This window comes from Ambystoma mexicanum, chromosome 9 (genome assembly GCF_040938575.1).
Source record: "Ambystoma mexicanum isolate Mex_15411 chromosome 9, UKY_AmexF1_1, whole genome shotgun sequence".
NCBI lineage: Eukaryota > Metazoa > Chordata > Amphibia > Caudata > Ambystomatidae > Ambystoma > Ambystoma mexicanum.
In genome coordinates this window covers 1,289,296,415-1,289,319,085 of record NC_090931.1, presented here as the reverse complement: position 1 = coordinate 1,289,319,085, position 22,671 = coordinate 1,289,296,415, and the positions used below count along the sequence as shown (strand labels likewise).

The following is a 22,671-nucleotide window of genomic DNA, read 5'->3' as shown; positions in this document are numbered from 1 at the left end:
TTCTAGGGGGCGATGGTGGTCGTGTAGCTGGCGTTGTGGCAGCTGAAGTTCTTCTGGAGGGAAGGTCAAGAGAATATCTTCTTTGGTGGTTGTAACTGTCCAAGTTTGTATAGAAGGAGTCTAAAGTTTTCTCAAACTGAAGTCTGTTTTTTGCTATGACAGGGTAATTGGTTTCGAGGTCCCTTTCCTGAATCTGTTGCGTGGGTTTGAACACCTCGCCTAACGATGATGGTAAGCTCTCTGTCAGTTGTACTTTGTTGATGTTGTTGTCGGTTTGTCGAGGTCTCGGAGCCTTGTCAGGGGCCGAGTCTTGTAAGGTTGGTTCAGTGGTGCACGTCATAGGGGGATCTGCTGGTTCCAGAGACGTCCGACTATGCACCGAGAGTGTAGTCCCGTCCTCTTCCTGGGACTCTTGATTTAGAGGTTGAGATTGGGTCAGAGTTTCTTGGTTGGTGCAGTTTTGACTATGCAAAAGTGGTTGAATGAGGACTGAAGTTGGGGTCATTGTGTTACTGGCTGTAGGCACAACTGGATTATTGGTGAGTGCGGTTGATGAGGTTACGGTTGTAGCGTTTATCCCCCCCTCGTTTTCCAACGTTATTTGCGGAATTATTGGGGTGACTTGGCCTGAAAAGTGCATTTTTAGCAATGGCCGGGCAGGTGCTGATCTATTGTCTTCTTTTGTGGGTGGGTGGGGTATTTTTTTACTTGCTTGTATCAGCCTACGATATTTACGGGGGGGAGTGATTGCGTCTGCGGCCTCGAGGATTTCCGCGTCGGTCAGTTCTTTGCATTTCTCTTGGATGGCTTTGGAGTGTTTGTAAAAGAAGTCTGATAGGAGCTTCAAGGGGCGTTGTGGTTTTTTAGGGCCCTTTCTTGGGGCTTTTGATGATGCCAGTGATGTTTTGGAGGCGGTCACTTGTTTTGATGCAGGTTTGGCCAAGTTTAAGGATTTTCCTTGTTTAAAAGGTAGGTCTTGATTGTTGTTGTTTTTTTTGTTGGAGACGTCCAGGCGCCGAGGTCTCTTTTTTTTATTGTCTGGGGGTGAGGCCCCTGTTTCGCTTGGTGATGGTGGATCTAAGGAGATCCCCTCGTTTTTGTCAGCGTTAGGGAAGGCTGTTATGGGGTTGAGGGTGTCTGCACTGTGGATTAATGAAGCTGTCAGAGCTTCGTCAGCAGGAGGCGCTGTCGTGATCTCGCCACCACTCGTCGGCGCCTGGGGAGCGTCCTCAGTTCCTGGGTCGCTCAGGCGCTGTGGCTTTTGTGCCTCGAACCGGCTCCCCCCGGGGGGGTCGAGGACCAGGGCCAGAGCCCCCGACTCCCCCCGTAGGAGAGAGGATACGCTGTCTTTCGAGGCGGCGCCGTCTAGTCTCGCCTGACTCTGCAGGCTCGCCGACGCCGATGCTCCCGGCGCGTTGGGAGGCCGTGGAGCCACCTCCGCTGCCGAGGTCCGCCCCTCGGACGACATTCGGCACCCTTCCTCCAGAACGGACCTCTCTTCCGGGAACTGCCGGCCGCCGACTGCAGCCTGTCGGGCCGACATGGATTTCCGCGGCAGACCGGGCAGCACAGCTGGGGGACTCGACGCGACCGCCCCTTCGGGCTGCCGCGGAGCTCCCTGCCGTGTCGCGCCGGTTCGCGGAGTTGGAGTAGAGGCCGCGGGCAGCGTGGGCGATGGAGGTTCCACGTCGTCGGAGTCCGGGTCGGAGTTCATGGCGGATTCCTCAGGTAAGTCCGCTTCATTGGGGACTCGTAGTTGGTTGAAGGTTCGAACGCCTAGGGGCGTCTCTGTTGGTTTCTTACCAGGACTTTTTCCTAAGGTCATGTTTCCTTTGCCCAGGTGCGCTGATGTTTTGAGGCTGGGGCTCTGGGGTGGTAAATGGTCGGCTAATGCTGCTCCCTGAGTTGCAGGGGGGTGATAAAAGTTGCCTGGGTGGGTTGTAAGGGTGTTTTTATGCAACGATTTTGCACTGCTTCTTAGGAGTCGGTTTGTCGAACCTTCAATGTCCTGTGATTGTAGCGTGGATGGTGAGCTGGAGTCTGGGCCCGTCCTGCCTGACATGACTGCAGGACTGCCACTCTCCGCCACTCCGCGCCGCTCCGCGGTATAGTAGGTGTTTTATGCTGTGGGGTGTAACAGGAAACACACCCCCAGCAGTAGAGCACAAGGAAAGACTGGGTGTTAGAGAGGAGACTGCAGGACTGCCACTCTCCGCCACTCCGCGCCGCTCCGCGGTATAGTAGGTGTTTTATGCTGTGGGGTGTAACAGGAAACACACCCCCAGCAGTAGAGCACAAGGAAAGACTGGGTGTTAGAGAGGAGACTGCAGGACTGCCACTCTCCGCCACTCCGCGCCGCTCCGCGGTATAGTAGGTGTTTTATGCTGTGGGGTGTAACAGGAAACACACCCCCAGCAGTAGAGCACAAGGAAAGACTGGGTGTTAGAGAGGAGACTGCAGGACTGCCACTCTCCGCCACTCCGCGCCGCTCCGCGGTATAGTAGGTGTTTTATGCTGTGGGGTGTAACAGGAAACACACCCCCAGCAGTAGAGCACAAGGAAAGACTGGGTGTTAGAGAGGAGACTGCAGGACTGCCACTCTCCGCCACTCCGCGCCGCTCCGCGGTATAGTAGGTGTTTTATGCTGTGGGGTGTAACAGGAAACACACCCCCAGCAGTAGAGCACAAGGAAAGACTGGGTGTTAGAGAGGAGACTGCAGGACTGCCACTCTCCGCCACTCCGCGCCGCTCCGCGGTATAGTAGGTGTTTTATGCTGTGGGGTGTAACAGGAAACACACCCCCAGCAGTAGAGCACAAGGAAAGACTGGGTGTTAGAGAGGAGACTGCAGGACTGCCACTCTCCGCCACTCCGCTGTTGCCCATTTGGCTTAACCCCACGTCAGGCGTGGCCACCTAGATGGCGTGGTCCGATGCCACTTCGCCTGCCTGCAGAATTTCCAACGCCTCCGACCTCTTGTCGTCGGGGAGGAAGTCCAGGATGGGAGCGATCTTGAACCACAGCTCCCTACGATGGCGAGGGTGTTGGCAGCCTTGATGGTAGTCGCTGCAGAGTAGATGACCCGTCGTCCCATGGCATCTAACATCTTCCCCTCGCTGTCCAGAGGAGTGGAGGCCGCTGAAGAAGAGGCGCCGAAGAAGACTTGTTGGCTGCTGCTGACACCACAGAGTCCGGCGACGGTTGGGCCCGCAAGTACTTGGGCGCAGAGTCCGGTACCCTGTACTGATCACTCTTCCCCAAGGCCGTAGAAGGGTTCTTCATGAGGATAAGCCCTCGTCCCAAATGTCATCCAGGAGTGGGATTGAAAGGACAGTCTTTCTCTTTGCCTTGCGGCGCTGATATAAGAAGCCCTCCTTCTCCTCTGAAACGAGCAGAAAGAGCTCTGAAGCCCTGCAGATCATCGCGTGAAACAAGCCTATCTCATCAGGCGGGGAAGATCTGGGAGGTGGCGACGGGAGGTCCCCCAACCCACCATCGTCATCTTGTCAGGGTCTGTCTCTTCCCTCGGGAGAGGAGAGGGAGGCAAAGGGTGCCAAGGAGGAGGAGGGTGTACCTTCCTCTTCTTGGCCGTTGGCTCCCCGATCGCCAGGGGGTCAGCTATCGCCAGCACCACAGGAGGGGCCATCGGCGTAACAGACATCGTTGTTCGTATCTCGAATACCAGAGTATGCAGAGCCGAGAGAATGTCCACCGAGAGGTCTCCAGGTGGCCGCTAAGGTGGAGCTGGCAAGTGAGGTGGATGTAGAATCGGCACCTGGGGTGTGGGATGGGCGCCCAGGCTCTCGTCACCCTGCTGTTCTTCGTCGCCTTCCTTGACGGTATCATTGTCGCCTTCGTCGGAACCCTCGTCGTAGGGCTTGCTCCTGACGTTCTCCTCCTCCTGGATGGTTTAGAGGTAGGTGAGCTCCTCCTCGGAGGAGATATCCGTGCCCTGGAGGACTGCCGTGCCTCCCCCCCACCCCCTCTCCGTGACCAGAGGGGACGGTTTCGAGGAGATGACCAGCATCATCTTCTCAGGGGTCTTTTCTATGGGCTGAAAAGAGGACTCCCTCCTGGCTGGGAGGGAACTCTTGCCTTCGGGGGTGCGTCCTGCGGATCAGCCACGGTGGCCTTCACGAGGGACGCCACCACCCCCTTGATGGAAGGCTGGACTTTCGTCGGATGTACTTGGGCCTTCACGGCCAGGACCGGTCCCTTGTCCTACTTGGCCTTGGTCGACCCCAAGGCCTTCTCCTTAGGGGGAGGGTCAGCACCCCGATCCCCCTTGGCCTTCTCCGGCAGGTCGGTGTTGGGCTTCTCCTTGAGTTTGCCCGGATTGTCCGACTTCCTCTTTGACGAAGATCCTGAGCATTGACTGGGGGGACTGAAGTCGCTGGAGACGCCGTACTCGCCCTGGCCACCGAGGAGCCCGTCGCAATGGCGCTCCCTGTGGCAGTGGACTCGAGGTGCTTAGCCGTCTGTTGGACCCCCGTGGGTGCGGCGCCTTCAAAGGTCTTAGAAGCCTGCTCAGATTTCTTGGAACCGGGGGAGGCATGCTGCTGAGACCCACCCAGAGCAGGGGCCTTGGACTGCAGCCACTCCTTCAGCCACCTATGCCGATCCTTCAACGTGCGAGGCGGCATCTCCTGGCAAAACGCAGTCTTCCTCCACGTGTGTTGGGTACAGGCAGTAAAGGCACTGGGAATGCTTGTCGTCCGATAAGACCAGCCGCAGTCGGAGCAAAGCCTGAACAGGGGAGTTGGATCCTTCTCCTCTGACATGGTCCACGTGGCGTAGGCCTGAAGAATTTTCTGGAATCCTCCATGAAGAAACTCGATTAAATTCGCCCTTGAGGGGCGCTGAAGAATCCCAAAAACGGGTCCCTGTTAATCAGAAAGATGATCAATGGAGCACAAGGCTCAACTAACCGAAAAATAGAGTAAACTCTTCCAAAAAAGCAAAAATACGCAGTAAAAGCTCGACAGCTAAACACGGGGACTCCCAACACTTGAACGTGCTGTAAAAATCTGAAGATGGCTGCCAGAGGAGGGGCTTAGGTAGAGGGCAGTCATTGGCTGTGGGCAGTATGACCCAGAGCTCAATGATTGGACGATTAGGAGAAAGCCAGTTCAGAAATGAAAATGAAACTGATTTTTTCTTTACAGAGGATTCCTAGCCTGACAACGGAATATTCATGAGCATGTCAATCCATGCCAGACCACATGCTGGAGAACTGGCTAGCAGTGTTTATGGGTTCTGGGAAGGTGTCACTTCAACACACGACCCAGCAAGGACCCAGACAAGGAAGGTTCAACAAAGGAGACGCCAGGAGAGACAACCCACAAGACAAATTACACAGCAGCAGTGAAGCCCGCAAGATGTGCCCTTCAGAACCCATCAAGGGTAACAGGTCAGATCAGGGAAGCAGCAAGGTACAACCAGCAAGGAAACAGTCCTACAATGATGGCTACAGCAGGCGATCACGCAAGATGGAGCAGAGGTGCAGTGTGCCAAATGATTACCACCAGGAGACCAGCAACTGCAGGAGAAGAAGAGTCCAGAAAGGACAGCCAGACCTACCAGCTGGAAAAACGGCAAGAAGCAAAGGAATAGCCCTGGACGAGATTCCACCAGCAATGAGGAGCAGGATGCATAGGAGTCAGGACCCAGTGAGTTGGCAAAACTAGGGTCCCCAGTAAAAGACCACATTCACAGCACTCTTAAGGGAAGGCTCAGGAATGGATCTGATGACTGAACAGGGTCTTCCAATGTGAGCATTCACTCAGGGGCTGGCAAAATCCAATCGCCAATCACATTCCAGGCAGCAGACAAAGATTTTAGTGTCCAGCCAAGCAGGTAGGCTGGCCCTAGAAACTAACTGCCAAACATACAGGCATTCTCCACAGTTGCTTGGGATTAGGAAGTCTGGAGGACTTTAAACCAGCATACACCAGTATGAACAAAAACCAAGGGTACCTTTGTGGGCTCAAGATGTTCTTAAATTAGTAAAACAACCACTTTGTCTATGACCAGTCCCCACACAGAGGAATGGCCAAGAAATGGTTGCGAGCAGGGCTTAGAAAATACATTAGTACTCCAATGGCTACCAGATAGGTGTGCATTGGGCTACTAATCCAGTAAAAGTGACTACAACCTTAGTCTAGCCTAATGTGTGACAGCAGCCAGCGGCCTATTTCATTAAACATTTCTAGGGAGATAGAATTACTGAAGGGCCTTAAAATGCACTCCTGTCCTGGTAGCCAAATGAGCTACTAAGGACACCACAACAGAAAAACGGTTGCAGGGATAGGGAGACATCAGTAGCAGTCCCTCTAGTAAGAAAGGAAAAGTTGGAAAAAGCATGGAAGCCAGCAAAAAGCATAGGCAATCCAGAAAGGAGCAAGTGCCCACAAATAAAATTCTGGTCTAATGCATACTTCGCAGATTTTGTACCTCAACCAATGCTATTTCTGTGCCCCTTCCACATCTAAAGCAAGCTTGGTTAAGGTCTATAAGGTTGTGTGATTCAACTAATTCCTAAAATTGATGGTTTACGGTTCTTCAGTAGATTAGCTAGGCATTGTAAATTCAATATACAATGGTGGCCTTTCTAAATCAGCAAGGTCGCCAATAGGTTTGCAATGAATGGAATCACCTTAAATAGGAAGAGGACTACTACCGTGGGCAATTATCCATTGAATGTGTAATCTGCTTCATAGCCATTGTTGGGTGTTAGGATATGGATCTACAATTAATTGAGGCACAGATAAAGGGTTTCTTTTCTGGACATATAATCCACATTCTACAACGTACCTGCAGGTCAGTCTTCAATGAAACCTATACAGTACAAACAGCTAACAAGTGCAGTTACTAACAGATTAGTGAATTTACTAACCATACGATGATCGCACAAATAGTACTTTAGACTGGGTATAGCTTTCCATCTGTATGAAAATAAGATAGATTTAATTATAAAGATGGTTCCTATTAAGAACTCTACCACTTTGCTTGCAATTAAATGATTAGCTGTTGGTTTGTTCAAAGGGGATACCATTGTAAAGAAAGAATATTTAATCTATCAAATGCTTACCCTGTATCTTCCATTAAAGCCAATGTTATCCTTGAGAACAACCGGTTCTGTGTATGCGACCCAGTCATAGCTTCATTCTGAAAGAGATGATAAAGTGACAATCATATTACATGTCTAGTTAAGAGAGGAGATTGATTTAGGGGATGGGATAAAAACATAACAAAGCTGGTAGCTGTGAACTAACACTTTGCCAGAGAAAAACAATAATTCAAGCCAGTTAGTCGTTTGGACCTAGTTTGCCGCAAGATGTTTCCATACAGGCCACCTTCACCAAATGGCGGCCTGTCAGTAATAGCACATACATGTTTTGCAATGCCAAGCAGGAGCAGGAAGTGCTGCTACAGATCTGTGAGGTAAGGAGGACAAGGTTGAGGGTCGGGGAAAATTATGTTAGATGGAAGAGCAGTACATTCCCGGAGTTACAGAGCTGTTCCCCACTCTGTAATGGGAGTACAAAGCTTGTGGTCTGCAGGGATGTCCCTGTACTCCAATATGGACATGCCAAGGTGGGTAAGGTTTGTGAGGGTGTTCCCCGCAAGGAGGAAGGACAACATGCAGCAGATTGGGGGGGGCTTCAACTGTTTATTATGTACAACACGTAATATCTTATAATAACTTGTGATTTACCTCCGAAGGATTGAAGGCTTACATAGCCTTGCTGCGATATTCGAACTGGCAAAGTGCAGCCTGCCCTCATGTCACAGACCAGGGCTTTAGTCAAAACCTATATGGCAGGACAGAAGGCGCCTGCAAGAGTACAATATTTGGCAGGTTAGCATGGTGTATTGTGTTTAGGTAGTACCCAATTGCCGTTGTCTATTATTGGTTATTGTTTGCAACACCAACAAAGGCAGAGAAGGTCAGTAAGAGGACGAGAGCAACAAGTTCTTCAGACTCTGAAGGACCATTATGGGATGGTAGCAGCTGATTATTTGCAGTTAAACGGTGGATCTGTGCTAAGTAGCCGAGCAAGAAAAGCACTCCAAATTGTTAAGAGCCATTTAGATGATTAATTTAGGCTAGAAAAGCCTCCATAGCTTGACAGAAAATGCTACCAGAAGCTGTATTTAACACCACAAGAGAGCTGGTGCCATACAGACATACTTATGTGACATTTACTCTTGTATTTAGGAATTAGTAAAGGCTGTGATGGATCGGAAGAGGGAGTCGTAACACTTTAAGGACATTTTTGTACTATCTTTCTTAAACTAAAAGAATAAGGCCTATCACTCCTTATGACTAAAGGGAACACTCTTTAAAGGTAACGCAGGTGTGTATGAAGGTATTTTGAATACAAAAAGTATATTTATGTATAACATTTTAATGAAATACAAAATCTCCAACAATGTGGAATTTATGGGTTACATACCAACAGAACCATATAAACATTTAATCATACAGTAATATCAACAAATACATATACTATAACAAGAAATGCATAAAGTGCAAATAATAGCAGCAAGAAATTCTCCAAATGCTGTGTGTTAAACATCCAATGAAGATGCCCAAATTGTGTCCTCGTAACTCATTGTCCTACCTAATGAGCCAAAAAGTCAGCTAAATTACCTGATCTAATGAGCCAAAAGTCTACTAGAAGAGACAATTCTCTCAGTACTCCATTATTATTGTCTTCACAACACAAGCTAATAAAAAACACCCGTAAGTCACCCCCTTTTTTTTCTAGTTTCAACACATCGGATGTCCTACTGTGGACGATGTTTTCCTCAGAACTGGTTGCCTTGATGAAAATTCAGGAGAGGCTCCCTGGATCTAAAATAAACAACCACCATGATTTCACTACAGAATGTGTGTCTGAAATTGCAACTCAACTGTGCACCTGCCATGAAGGACAGCCTAATTCAACTCGCACCAATAATTCACCGGTAAATATCGGCAACTTAATTTTTAACAGAAACCTGAAAGACATAAATGCGGCATGGATCAGAAGAAATCCCCCCCATAGCCGTCATATTATATACCCCAAGCATAGTGTGACAATCAGAAAATAAGGCCTAAACTTATTGAGGTGTATAAAAAAAAATAAAAAAAGTTCTTGTACTCGCCCTTAGGTCATGCCCATCAATAAAATCCAAAAGGTTCCACCCACGGCGTGACAGAATAATGAGACAGAATAATATCATGAAGTGCCAGAAGACAAAAAGCACAAAATTGAATCACTGAAGAATGCTGATCTGTTGCGTTCAATTGTTTAAAAACTACTTTGGTCCCACAGTTCACCAGAAAGGGGACAAAACTAGGTACAATACTAGCCATTTACCTTTCATAAGTAGGCTAATTTGAAAAAAGTATTTTGCAGCCTCTCTGTTGCTCGTCCAAATTGCTTGCGTACCAGCAATTGATATAAGATCCCCTGTAGATCCGGCGATTGAACGTTCACATCCAGTGATATGAATTTAATCATTCCTGATTTGTAAGCTGATGCCAGAGCAAACCTATTTCTCCTGTCCATGGGCGTTCGCCATCTCTCAGATGCAGGAAACACTAGACCGATCTGCTTTTTCCAGTGCTATATTACCTGCACAAAGAACGGTAAAACACCAAAATTGGTGCTAAAATGCTAGCGGGCCATGTGTGGTTGGAACCACAATTAGCCTGATTAAAATGAAAATATAGATACGCGGGCCGATCATATGACACCCCCTTAAATGGACATACATAGTCTCGTGAACATGAGAAGTACCAGATCAGAAATCCCTAGAACTGGCCAACATTCAGTAAAATGCGATTATGCATCCAAAGATTCTCATGCAAAATAGCTGGCAGCAGTGTAGTCAGATACAAGGAAGAAATACCAAAATGATAATGCAGCAGCACTTGTGCATTAGAAACAGGCTGTTATACAAGCTAGTAAATGTAGTAAGGCTTGCTGATGGAACAAAGGGTCCAGCATAGTTACTTTGACAAGGTTACTTTGTCTTTGTTGGGTGCACTGAATGACTCACAGTGGGGGAGTGGACCAACCCATATTGGGGGACACACTCGATTGGGTTCTCACTTATCTCCTGGTCTCTAATCTTGCTGTTAATCTTTGTATCTGGTCTGATCATTCTTTGTTTACATTCTACGTGAGTAACCCTGCGCCTCTGGCAAGATTTATCCCTGAGGCAGACACGGACGGGATTATGAATGTTTGCATTGCCACACTTCCGTACTTAATTAGAATTGTAAAGTTGGCCTGCCCCAGACCCATACTAGATTATGAATGTTGGCAATGCCGTACCTGGTTAGAGTTGTGAACAATGGCCTGCACCAGACCCTGACCAGATTGTGAACGTTGGCCTGAGTCGCTTCTCAGTGGAGATGAGGGTGTTGGCATGTCCCACACATGGGTGGACCTGTGAACATTGGCCTGAATCGCATCTGGATAGAAATACGAATGTACATGTTAACAGGCCCCACTCATGTATCACTATGTACCCTGCTTTCCTGTTCCCCATGCTGTTGCTATATATCCGTATCCACCCCTCCTGGCGCTGTAAACCCAGCCCCCTGTCTCTATATGTATGTGTGTAGTCTGTTCCCTGCCATCCTGTTCACATGCCTGATCTCGGGCACTTTAAAGATAACCATCACATCACATCACATCACTACACTTACTCTCTACTATACACCATCCCTCAACTAGACCACAGCTATATCCCCGATTAATTCTGCCTAGCTGTTCACATACGATTACGACCCCCACGAACACCTCATCACCCTAATAAAACGCAACTAGCCAAGCACATTCCGGCCCAATTGCTCACATAGGAGTCCTTCAGGCCTAACGCAGCCAGAGCCCAGTCTGGGTGTCCACACACCAGACTGAACACATCCAACTGATATCTTCAGCACCACACCCAACGCTAGGATGCAGCTACCATCCGACAATTACATCAGCTGCAAACATCTGGTGCACCCATGCACCCTATGACACTATCTCTTTCTACTGACCAGAACTATGGTTCCCGAGGGCGTTCAACCTACCAGCGCTTTGAGGTCACACCACTGATATATAGAGCGCTATATAAATGCCAAGTAACATAACTTAACACAACCCAACCCAAGACCGGTCATATAGACTAGAAATTGGAAAAACATCACCCCTGTAAAGCTGTCCGCCACACTTCGGTGTAAGCTTGGTACCCTGGACAAGTAGTAATAAGGCTGATGAATTAGCCAGACACCTCACAGAAATCCTTGAGGCAGCTATTAACTCTCTAGCGCCTAGGATAAATAAGCGTGTGAATACTGAGATGCTAAATAAGTGTTGGTTTAATGACACCATTCTTGAACTAAGGGACCTTAAGAGATCTGCTGAACGTGATTGGTGAAAAATCACACACCTGTAACACTGTACATTCCTAGTTAAACAATTCAAGGATGCCATTATTGAGGCAAAATCCGCTCTTTATAATACCAGGATTATGGAAGCCAAATCCAGCTCTGAAGAGCTGTTTGCCATCTTGAAAGAATTTGAGGGGGAGCCAAGCACTACGGTTGGACCAGTAAAGGATTCCGCCTGGTGTCAGGATATTCTTAACTTCTTTGCCAATAAAGTCGCGTCTCATCAAAATTCTATTGCAAATACTAGGAACTCTAGTAACATGGAGAGGGATTGCTCAACGGATTCTATCCAATTCGATCTGTCACCAGATTGTAATAGACCTGTGTTTCAGTTTATTCCGACCACCGAGACTGACCTCTCCCAGATAGTTGGCAAAATGAAACCTACCACATGTCGGGGGAATGCTTGTCCATACAGTCTCTCTATTGGCTGCCTGGATGTGCTGAGTCCTTGGGTGACAAAATTGGTCAACGTCTTATTCTCAGAGGGATCTGTAACCCACATTCTGAAGGAAGCGTGGATTACTCCACTTCTGAAGAAAGAATATCTTGACCCAATGTCTACAGACAATTATCGACCGATAACCAACGTGCCATTCCTTCTCAAGATTCTGGACATGGTTGCATACCTACAATTCCAGAGCTTCACTGGAAAGAATATCATCCTCGGAACATGCCAATCTTGTTTCAGAGTGAGAGACTGCCATGCTGGATCTTAAATCTAGCCTTTCTAACATTGTTGATCACGGCCAGCCGGCGCTCTTGATGCTGCTTGACCTGTCCACCGCGTTTCATCTGGTGGATCATGCGTTACTGGTGGACAGGTTGGACTCCATAGTCGATTGCTCGAGTCTAGCAACACAGTGGGTTGCCTCCTTTCTTGGCCCTTGCAATGCTAGAGTTGCTACTGACAATGCCTGTTCCATTCCCACACCTATTACATGTGGAGTCCCGCAGGGATCATGCATCTCACCTTCATTTGTTTAATGTCTATATCAGTTTATGGTCTTTCCATCGATTTTTTTGCATAGAGGGACATTTCCATCGAATTTCTTGCAATGAAAAAATGTGCATAGAATGCATTTTTTAAAGCTTTTTTTTATGGGGGGGTCCCCGCCAACTCCCTGTTTTTTACCCTTTAAAACCCACCACAAAAATAAATTAACCCTTTACCCCTCAAAAACATGTATTCAATGCATATTTTTTCGTTGCAAACCCCACGATGCAAAATAAGTTAATGGAAAGGCATTCGATGGATACACTAGATAACGTCTATATCATCCCTTTCCTGAGACTGCTAGATGGCCTGGGTGTCTTTTACACCAACTATGCTGGTGTCATCATGGTCATCATGCAGCTCTTAGGTTTGTACTTGCAGGACTCATTGAATCTTAATAGCATCTAAACTGCCAACCAGGACTGGGCGGCAGTTAACTTCTTGGCCCTCAATAGCCCAAAAATTGAATTACTGATTGTGGCCTCCGGCTCCAAACTCAAGACCATGTCACCCGAGTATAACAGCTTCAGTATCTCTAATATTATTATCCCAGTGGCTAAGGTGGTTAAGACCCTTGGTGTTATACTGGATGCTGAATTGACTATGAACCAGTACGTCTCTCAGATTCGGTCCTCCTGTGGCCTGATTAATAAGCTTCTCCATCAGATTCGGCCATTCGTGTCATATGAGAATGCGTCCACTCTGGGCTCTGCCCTTGTCAATTCTCGACTGGACTATTGTAATAGCCTCCTGAGCGTCTGCTCCCAGTCTAACTTGGCTGCACTGAAGGTGGCGCAGAATGGAGCAGTACATGCTGTGTCTGGTCTATCTGAACGTGCCCGTATAAACGCCTCTAGGCAGAATTTGCACTGGCTACCCGTTAAACATTGCATCACACATAAAATCCTTATGCTGACCCCTGTGTGTGTGACTAATGTAGCCCCAAAATACCTCAGGGACCGCTTACAGGCATATATACCTCGTCGCAGCTTGAGATTTATGCATCAATCCAGACTTGTGCAGCCTAGGTTTAGGCTGGTGAAGTCTGGTACATGTCGTTTTGATGTGCATTCTCACCTGCCTAGTAGTTTTTGCCATATATAACTTCATGCATGGGCATTGCACAATGTAGACAACACACAAGCTTCTGCATGTACTGTGAAAATTGAGCTTCCAATCCCTGCTATCAACAGGGAAGGACGTGTTTTTCTCTGTGAACTTGCACACAGAGAAATACCCACAGGGAAAGTGTCCTGTGACCTGTGGAATGCCAAAAAAAGGTTAAAGTGCTGCAACCCTTTTCTCATTTTTGCGGTGCGTACTTGATATAATCCACAGTCAAATTTGGCAGGAACACCGTTTTCATATATATATGATATAGTAAGGGCCCTAAGGAAGGCGGGACTGACTGCAAATCGCAGGAAATGCCATCTTGCACAGTTCACCATTAAGTACCTGGGGTTCTTTGTAGGGAACAGCTTGGTACAGTCCCAACTGGAAAAGTTTAGAACCATTCAGGAAACATTCCCTCCAAAAACAAAAAGGGAACCTCAGAGCATGTTTGGGGCTCGTTGGATATTACCGCCGGTTTAGCCCGAGATATTCTACTATCACTCCCAATCCCACAGATAAACTTAAAAACATAGAACCACAGAAATTAGATCAGGATAGTTTCAATATGTTAAAATATATACTTTTCAGTGAGCCTGTCCTTAAAGTTCCCGATTGTAATAAGGAGTACATTCTCCAGACTGATGCATCCAAGGTAGGTCAAGGTGCGGTTTTGTCGCAAGTACATGACGGAATAGAGCACCCAAGTCCTGTGCATCAGCAGGAAACTTTTCCCCAGGTAGACCAACTATGCTGCTATTGAATTTGAGGCCCTAGCCATTAAGTAGGCTGTTTCTTATTTGAAATATTACCTTACTGGTTGGAAATTTAAACTCATAACTGACCATTCCTTGGCTAGGGTTGTCAAAAAAACATTGTGAGATCACGTCTCTTCTCCCCATGGTGAGCCCTTCACTGTGAGGATAGGTAGGTGAGGCCACTAGCTGATATTCTCCCTAGGGGTGTTAAAACATGGAGATTGTGACTCCTGTTCCAGGGTGGAACTCCCCAACCCTCTTACCTTTGAGTTCCCAAAATCACTAAGATCTGTACGAAGAGCCTCAGACAGTACCACTGTATGCTATTGCGACACTCCTCGTCTTCCTATGAAGTCTAATTCATTGTCTTCTGGGAATACTGTGAAGATAACGTGAGTTATACAAACTTCTCTTTCATGTGAATTCAAAAGTACTGAGAAGAGGTGGTCCAGAGGAGGCCTGAAAGTGCATCATCAGACAAGGGACTATCGCATTACGCTCTCATTTGACAAACAGGTGAACTCCCTGGCTTCAGCCACTGCCTCCACCTGTAAACTCATTAGAGCTGGCAAACCCTTCCTATCCAACAACAACTGATTTATCCTAACCAGAGCCCTAATCTTATCTCGGCTTGATTATTGCAATGCCCTTTACATTGGTGCCAATAAATCTACCATCCATAGATTACAAACCCTTCAAAACAACGCCCTGCGAGCCCAAAAGATCACACATCATATTAGGCGCCAAAGTAACTGGCTTTCCACTAAACAAAATCCACCTAAAATCGGCATCTCTTGTTCACAAAGCCCTGAACAATGCCGCACCTAGCTATTTTGCGGTTAAATTCACTAGAAGGTGTTCTACCAGACCAGCAAGAACCCCCAATACCAACAGCCTCATCACACCGAGATTCAAATTATCCAAGGCTGGGGGAAGCAGCTTCCAGGTCCGAGCAGCCCAACTCTGGAACTCACTGCCACATGCCCTACGTGAAGACCAGCCCTTTCTGAAATTCAGATCGAAATATATCAATCTCCTGAAAGCCTCTGACACTTAGCTGATCAGCACCTATTTAGTTTCGAAACCTCTTAGAGCAGATATGCTACACACTACGACCAGACATGTAACCTGCATATAACTGTATATTTATGCACATCACTGTACATTATCTGTAACTTGTATATAACTGTATATGTATTCACATCACTTTATATTACCTGTAACTTGTAACCTAAGCTTTGCATTTTCTGCACTGCTGTGCCCGGTAACCTCCGGGTCTGGTGCGCATTACAATTGATTAAAACAAACAAAACAAACAAACGCTGGGGAGGACCCAGTTACCGACCTTAAAAACAGACAAAGCGCTGCCTGAAGTGGAACCAGGCAAACCAGAGAGAAGCCTGCCCGTGAAGTTCTAACCCGGCACCTAAGATGCTGAACGGAGAAGCAAGTACTCAGTCGAGAGGACGTGACTGGAAGGTCGGAGGAAGCCTCAGGAGCTAGGAGGCTTGACCAATGCAGAAGTAATAATCCAGTGAACGGTGGTGTGACCTCAGCGAGCTGGACCGGATGGTCCCTTAACAAGGCTGATACCAGTGAGCTGGAGGCCCTGCAGAACCAAAGCACAGTAGAGGGACGTGAGGAAAGAGTGGCAAAGAAAGCCGAAGAACGTCCCCAACGTCCCAGGAAGAGTTAACGGGAACCACGGTAGAGGCTTATGGGGAGAATAACGAATGCATTGGGAGTGATCTGACTCGTCACAGTAATTCTTGCTACGCTGATCAAAGCATCAAGAGGGATCTCCCTTGTGTTAGTGACTCTGGCAAAAATAACCAAAGACTTGAGTAATCTTCCTCACCAGAATACTTATTGTAACAGTAAGCAAAGTGAAGCAAGCATACAAATCAACTCTGGAGAAAGACAGTGATGTTACAGAAATTCCACGATAATATTGTGGGCACCTGCCTGAGGTGCAGATCTCCTGAAGCCGACCACCTGCATAGGTTCTGAGCTTGCCTCACTCTTGCTCCATGTTGGTCTGAAATATGTGCCGAATTATCCTTGATGCTGGGGCTGAAAGTACCAACTGACCCTTTATGGACCTTATTGGGGTGTAATGACAAAATGGTGGGAACCAAGCGTAAATTCTTAAATGTGGCTTTCCTACTGGTAAAGAGAGTGATATTGCTCTGCTGGAAACAAAATAAACCCCTGAGCTGAAACATTGGTTGGGGGATTGGGTGTGCGCAAGCATCAATGAAGATGTGAATATTTCACTCCTACCACCCATTAATTGCCCAAGAGACATTTGGATTGATTTCCGTACATACATATCTGCTCATAACAATTTGAATGCTGCAATGAGCGATAATCAAGCCAGGGAAGTGCAGAATTGAGAAGGCACTGTACCTTATTCTGTGTCTCATTTCTGACTGTTCATTTTAGATTTTCCAACTTCTGCTTGTTGTTGTAAAATTGATGTGGTACTCCGCTGCTGTAATTTATGATGTGGTAAGTGAATAGATACATGTTTTAATAACATGTGTGCACAGGTACTTGATTCCCCCCCCCCCGCCCCCATGTTAGGCAAAGTTTGTATGCAGTACCCTTTGGGACCACTACACACAACTAGGACTACAGGTGTAAGCAAAACCAACCTTTGGTATAAGTCTATACCACAGAGTTTTTGGTAGCTAGCTGAGCAGCCAGGCTTATCTCAAGAGGGAATGTGAGCTTGTAATGAGGTTACACAGAACTCTACAATTACAAGTATTCAAATAGACACTTCTACTCAAGGTTTCTTGGTAAAACGCTTCTTAATTTATTCCACAGTCATTTAGAAAACATTCACTAAAAGGAGGCGATCAATATCACACAAAAATATCCTACAATACTTCACACTAACCGGTTCTGAAACATTTAAACTACTTTGAAGTAGGAGCAACATGGCATTCAGAGCAATTGAAGTAGGAGCAAAAAGGAGTTGGTCCAATGCAATAGGTAGGCCAAAGTCAATGGGCTAACGTCTTGTATAGGCAAAAACGGTTCTGGTAGATAAACGGAAATGTCTTTGCCACGGTTCTCTGAAGTAGTTCTCAGAAGAAACAGTTCTATGTCGGGTCACAAGCTGACTAGGCCTGCAAGTTGCCAAAGTTCCACGATCTTCCGCAGTGAGAGGTAAGTGCTCTCGATCGGGTTTTCGCAGTACCTTATATTGAAGAAAAAGATGCAGCTGAAGACGTCGGTACCTGGCAGTTCCTGCAGATCTCACTGTTCCTGAGCCTCAGTCATGGGGACAAGAGGGAGGACGTCGGGGGGACTCCTGCACTGCACAGGGACTGGTCACAACGCTGGTACTTCTTCGATTCTGGTCGCTGTTCTTAAGGAACACAAGCTGGTGTCCTTCCCCCTGGTTAATCCTAACAAGCTCTGAGAATGGTATCCAGGTGGCTTACGAGTTGATTGGTCCTACCAACTCAAAGGAAGAAGTCGTCCTTGAAGGGCTTCTCGGTCGAGATGAACTTGGCGATTCGGACCTGCAGCAGGACTCCACCGGGCAAACCAGCGGTCCAGTAGTTGCAGCAGCCATCCTCTTCCAACTTGTCTTCGGTTCTTTCGTTCCAGTGGTCGACTCTGCCTTCCAAGCCAAGAGACTCGCCTTTTAAACAGTTTTCTCCCATTCATTCCTGCCTAGCTGCCACTCACCCAACAGGGTGGCTGTCCTTGCTGGACAGTCAGCCAGCCAATCACGCCAGAGTGCATTTGGGTCTCCAAGCAGACTAAGCACAGGGAGTTTCTGGCACCTCGCTCACTTCCTGCCCACCCCAGACACTCAGGCACCAGAGGCTGTCTTCAGTTCTGAAGCCTGCCAAGGCATAGAAACAAAGGGACCAAACCTGGTTTGGTGCGCAGAGACCAACTCTAGAAGTATCTTTCCAAAAAGAAATGGCGAAAAGAGAAGACCGAGACCCGTTTAAACAAATTTGGCTCAGACGCCATCTTGAAAAACATGGCTCCCGCGATTTAATGCTACGGGTGTTCACGGTCAGAAAAAATCATGGTAGTTCGTTGTAAAACCACTGCCACCAGCCATTTCGATAGGAAAGGGTAGCATTTGACACAGGAGATACTAGGTAACCCCACCAGCACTCTATTGTAAGATAGTGTGTGCTGGGTCTAGGAATTAAAAAAGACTAGTAAAGTCAATTTCACTTTACATTCTCTGGGAAACAGTAGCTTATCCCAGAGAAGGTATTTAAACCTTGGGCGTGCCCAAAAGGCTTCCCCTGTGTCACTGCACTGAGGGTGCTGTGTGACACAAATGAAAAGAAGATGCCTATGGAGTGGTCTAAAACTCCATAACCAAAGAGAAAAACACAGAAAACAGACAGAATTAAAATTACAAAGTCCCAAAGGTCAGCAGAAGAGCTAGGGGGTCTCTAAGGTAGAGAGGAATTAGCACATTTATGAGAATTCTTCCTAACACCCCACTTGAATCCCAAGGCACAGGGATCAATGGCACAAAATACAGCAGTGCAAAAGTTCCCAAGGTGTGGGAACTCCCGTCCCCTGCACACCATCTCTGCCCGGAGTACAGCCAAACCATTAGAACTATAGTTAGGAGTAGATTTTACAATTGTATGTCATTAATATCATATATAAGTTCATACTTGTACATTTCAAAATCTCATGTTAATTGATAAACACGCTTGGGAAATAAATTATATTGTTCTCTCAATTGTTTTTTTTCTTTTAATGTAGTACCCAACGCGTTTCGAGCGGGAACACTTCATCAGGGGTTATTATGTATAAAATTCAAACTGTGTTTCAAAGAAAGAAAAGGGAAATGATGTCAGTGCACTGTTAATGTTCCCAGCACTCGTTCCTGTTCAAATCATATATGACTATGCATTAGTTCTATTTCTTATACATAATAGATGAAATCATCCAAAGCCTGTTAAATCACCTTACATCTCAGAAGATATCGGCCATGTGCCGTAATGGTGTGTCCCAGGCTAACATTCTGCAATGCATGATCTTCAGTTAGTCATCCGGACTGCAAAGATGTACAAAGAATCCCATTTAGGAAGCTAAAGTCTATCATAACTGGATATGAAGTTACATTGTCTCAGCCAGGGGAGAAGTCTCACCTTAAATTAAATTACTGGAAAGGAAATTTCGTGTCAAGAGAAAAATGCAGGGCGTTTCTGGCTCTTAATCCGTTGATTCTAGGAACTCCGTTTCAGCAGGTTGCCTCATCAAAGTGGGGAACTGCAAAGTTAGAGGACTCAAAAGGTACTTACTGCGGCATATGCGGTCTTTCGTCTGTCCTAGGTAGCGTGCTTTTGCTATTCTCTATCTCGAGCGGTAGTGCGTCATGCGCCCATGATCTGTAATATTATTATAAGTGAGAGCTAATGAGTATCAGGCTAGAATCTGTAGCTGATAGGAGAAAGTGTATGAAGGATTTACAGTTCATTATCCAAATTGGCGTGGGAACTATTCAGCGGTAGAGGCCAGTAGCCGCGTTGCAAGGGTCAATGGTAATTAAGTATACAAACCGCGTCTGCCATGATGACATCACCTAGTGGAGGAAAGTATTTAAATAAACTCTGATATCTGTGTCTGTATAAATGCACAAGATGTAATTGAAGTGTTGAAAGAGTGTGCTTACTGAGATACTAGTTCTCTGCGATCAACGAGTAAACCGTGCAGTGATAACAGGGCCGTGGCCGCGTTGCTGGTGACTATGGTAACAAGGTACACAACTATGTCTGTCGTGGTGTTGTCATGACGGGAGACTTGTCAAAATAAACATAATGCCGCTCTCATATGTATATGTGGTTAGTAAAGTATCTATGGGTCAATGCAAGACATACCGTTTTTAAATGTGTACTCCAAAAAAAGCAAACAGTTATAGAAGTATTCACTGAGAGCCAAGGAGTATTGGGTGAATAAATGCAAAAGGTTACTGCCATACGCGGCTCCTCCATGGGTGGTATATCTGATTGGATAAGTAATAGTTCTCCTGTCGAAAGGTAGATTGAACAGGCTTGTGGATTTTACAAAGTGGTTAAAACTTTCCAATACAGCGATGTACTTCCATTACACATGTATAGATTAATTGGAAGTTTTCTAAATAGCGGTGTAATGAGGATGAGTGTGCCCATATTCTCTGGGTCTGCCCGTACAAAGTTCATCAACCACTACCTTATATGTCACCTATGTGTTGGAGCATAGGTCCTAACATTTTGTCAGGATTAGTTAAAATATGGCTTTTAAAATGACAGCCTTGGCTAATCATGGGGTGTGTATTTTTAACAGTCCATGTATTTCGCCTATAGTGGATTGTCCGCTTGTTACCGATGTTATTCTCGATATATGGACCCCACTAGTATTCCTCATTCATCCCTAATGGGTTGATGTAGTCCAAAGTGTAGATCCAATAGAGTTCCCTTTGTGTGGCTTTTTTCATGAGGTCACCACCTCTAGGTAATGGGTGGATCACTTCCAATATCACGCACCTCATCTTGGCAACCATATGCCTGGCCTCCTTAAAATGTCTAAACAGGTGACTTTGGGTTAGCTGTTCTGATGTTGGACTTGTGCTATGTCCATCGATCCTTTGCTTATCTAATTTTCTGCCCCACGTAGATGTTTCCACAGGGGCATTTAAGAGCATAGATCACAATCTTAGTGTTAGAGGTAGCAAAGTGTCGTAGTCTGATCTAACTGGTGTGGGGGTGGCGTATGTTGTCTCCCTTTATGACGTTGGAAAGTGTTGGCAATTGAGGCATGGGAAGGTGTCTGTTTTTTGTCTGTGTAATACTGTCTGTGTTGGTTTCTTGTTCCTTTCCACCTTAACAAGTGAGTCCCTTAGGTTCTTAGCTCTTTTGTAGACTAACATGGATGGCTCTGGAATTGGTCTATTGAGCAGAGGGTCCAATCTGATGAAGTTCACATTTTTCTTGATAATTCGTGCCACTTGGTGGCTCTGTGCTGAAAATTTCAAAGTGTGAATCAGCCTCCTGTTCTCCGTCTTTGGTCTAGTTTGTAGAAGTTTCGTTCTAGGTTGGCTCTCCACTCTTGTGATGGCTTTACTCAAGATATTCGGTGGGTAACCTCTCCTCTTAAATCTTTCGGTCATCAACTCATGTTCTCCTTGTAGTATATTTGCATTTGATACAATTCTCTTAAGTCTAAGACATTGACTGTATGGGAGACTCTCTTTGAGGTGTTTGGGATGGAAGCTTCCAAAGTGTAAGGTGTTGTTCACATCTGTGGGTTTCCGGTATATGGTGGTATTCAACACGTTATTCGTGAAGGTCATCATGATGTCCAGGAAATGTAAAGATGGTTCTCGCACCTCCAATATAAATTTAATGCGTGCATGGCAATGGTTGAGGTATTTGAAGAATTCCTGTAATTTTGGTTGGGTACCCTTCCAGATGGCAAACACAGTCAATGTATCGCCTCCAGAAAATATTTTAAACTCCCAAAGGGTGTTCCCAAGAATATGGGTCGTTTCAAAGTGATACATGTAGATATTGGCGTAAGTTGGGGCTACTGTGGAGCGCATTGATGTTCCTGCAATCTGTAGGAAGTATTTGCCTTCATATTGAAAGTAGTTCTTACAAAGGATGATGTTGATCAGTTCAATAGCAAATATTTTAATGATTGTTACATCTTCATGATTCAGGAGAAACCATTCTAACGCCTCTATGCCTTCTCCATGTGAGATTGAGGTATACAGGCTGGAGACATCTAGTGAAAACAATAATTTCCTGTCCCGATAGTTCAAAATCTGAGCAATTCTAGAAAATGAGATGTACCTTTGAGGTATGTGGGGGTGGACTGGACCAATGGTTGTAATGCAGCATCAAGGTATGTTCCTAAGGGGTTGACTATGCTATCGTCCCTGCTACTATAGGTCTAAATGGTGGAGTAGTGGGATTCTTATGGATTTTAGGGAGTGCATAAAATACGGGGATGGATGATTGATGTCTGTTGATGAGAAATTCTCTTCAAAGTTTGTGGTGTTATCTATTCTAGGTCTTCAGCCTTCATCACAGTGTCCTTAATCAGAGACATTATGGTCATATTAGGATCCTGGTCTAGTTCCAAATAGGTTCTGGCATCTTGTAATAGTGTCAATCAACTTTGGTTGTAGAAGGTAGTATCCATTTTCACAAGTGCTCCACCTTTGTCCGCTGGTTTCATGATGATTGAAAAGTCTTCAGCAAGCTCCTTAAGTAGGTGTATCTGGTGTCTTCATAAATTGGTATGTATCTGTGGATTACAGGAAATCCTCCGTAACTCTTTAGTTATTGCAAGTTTAAACATATCGATTGCAGGGTTATTCACCTGTGG

The 22,671-nt window shown here is 46.2% G+C and overlaps 1 protein-coding gene across 2 annotated transcripts in view; it reads right to left on the bottom strand.

Moving 5' to 3' along the window:
• LMLN (leishmanolysin like peptidase) overlaps positions 1–22,671 on the bottom strand; it is a 951,783-nt gene that overhangs the window by 460,995 nt on the left and 468,117 nt on the right. For both annotated transcript variants that reach the window (XM_069616632.1, XM_069616633.1), the window contains exon 11: positions 7,090–7,166. In XM_069616632.1, coding sequence (XP_069472733.1) covers positions 7,090–7,166 — 77 coding nt within the window. The remainder of the gene's footprint in view (positions 1–7,089; positions 7,167–22,671) is intronic.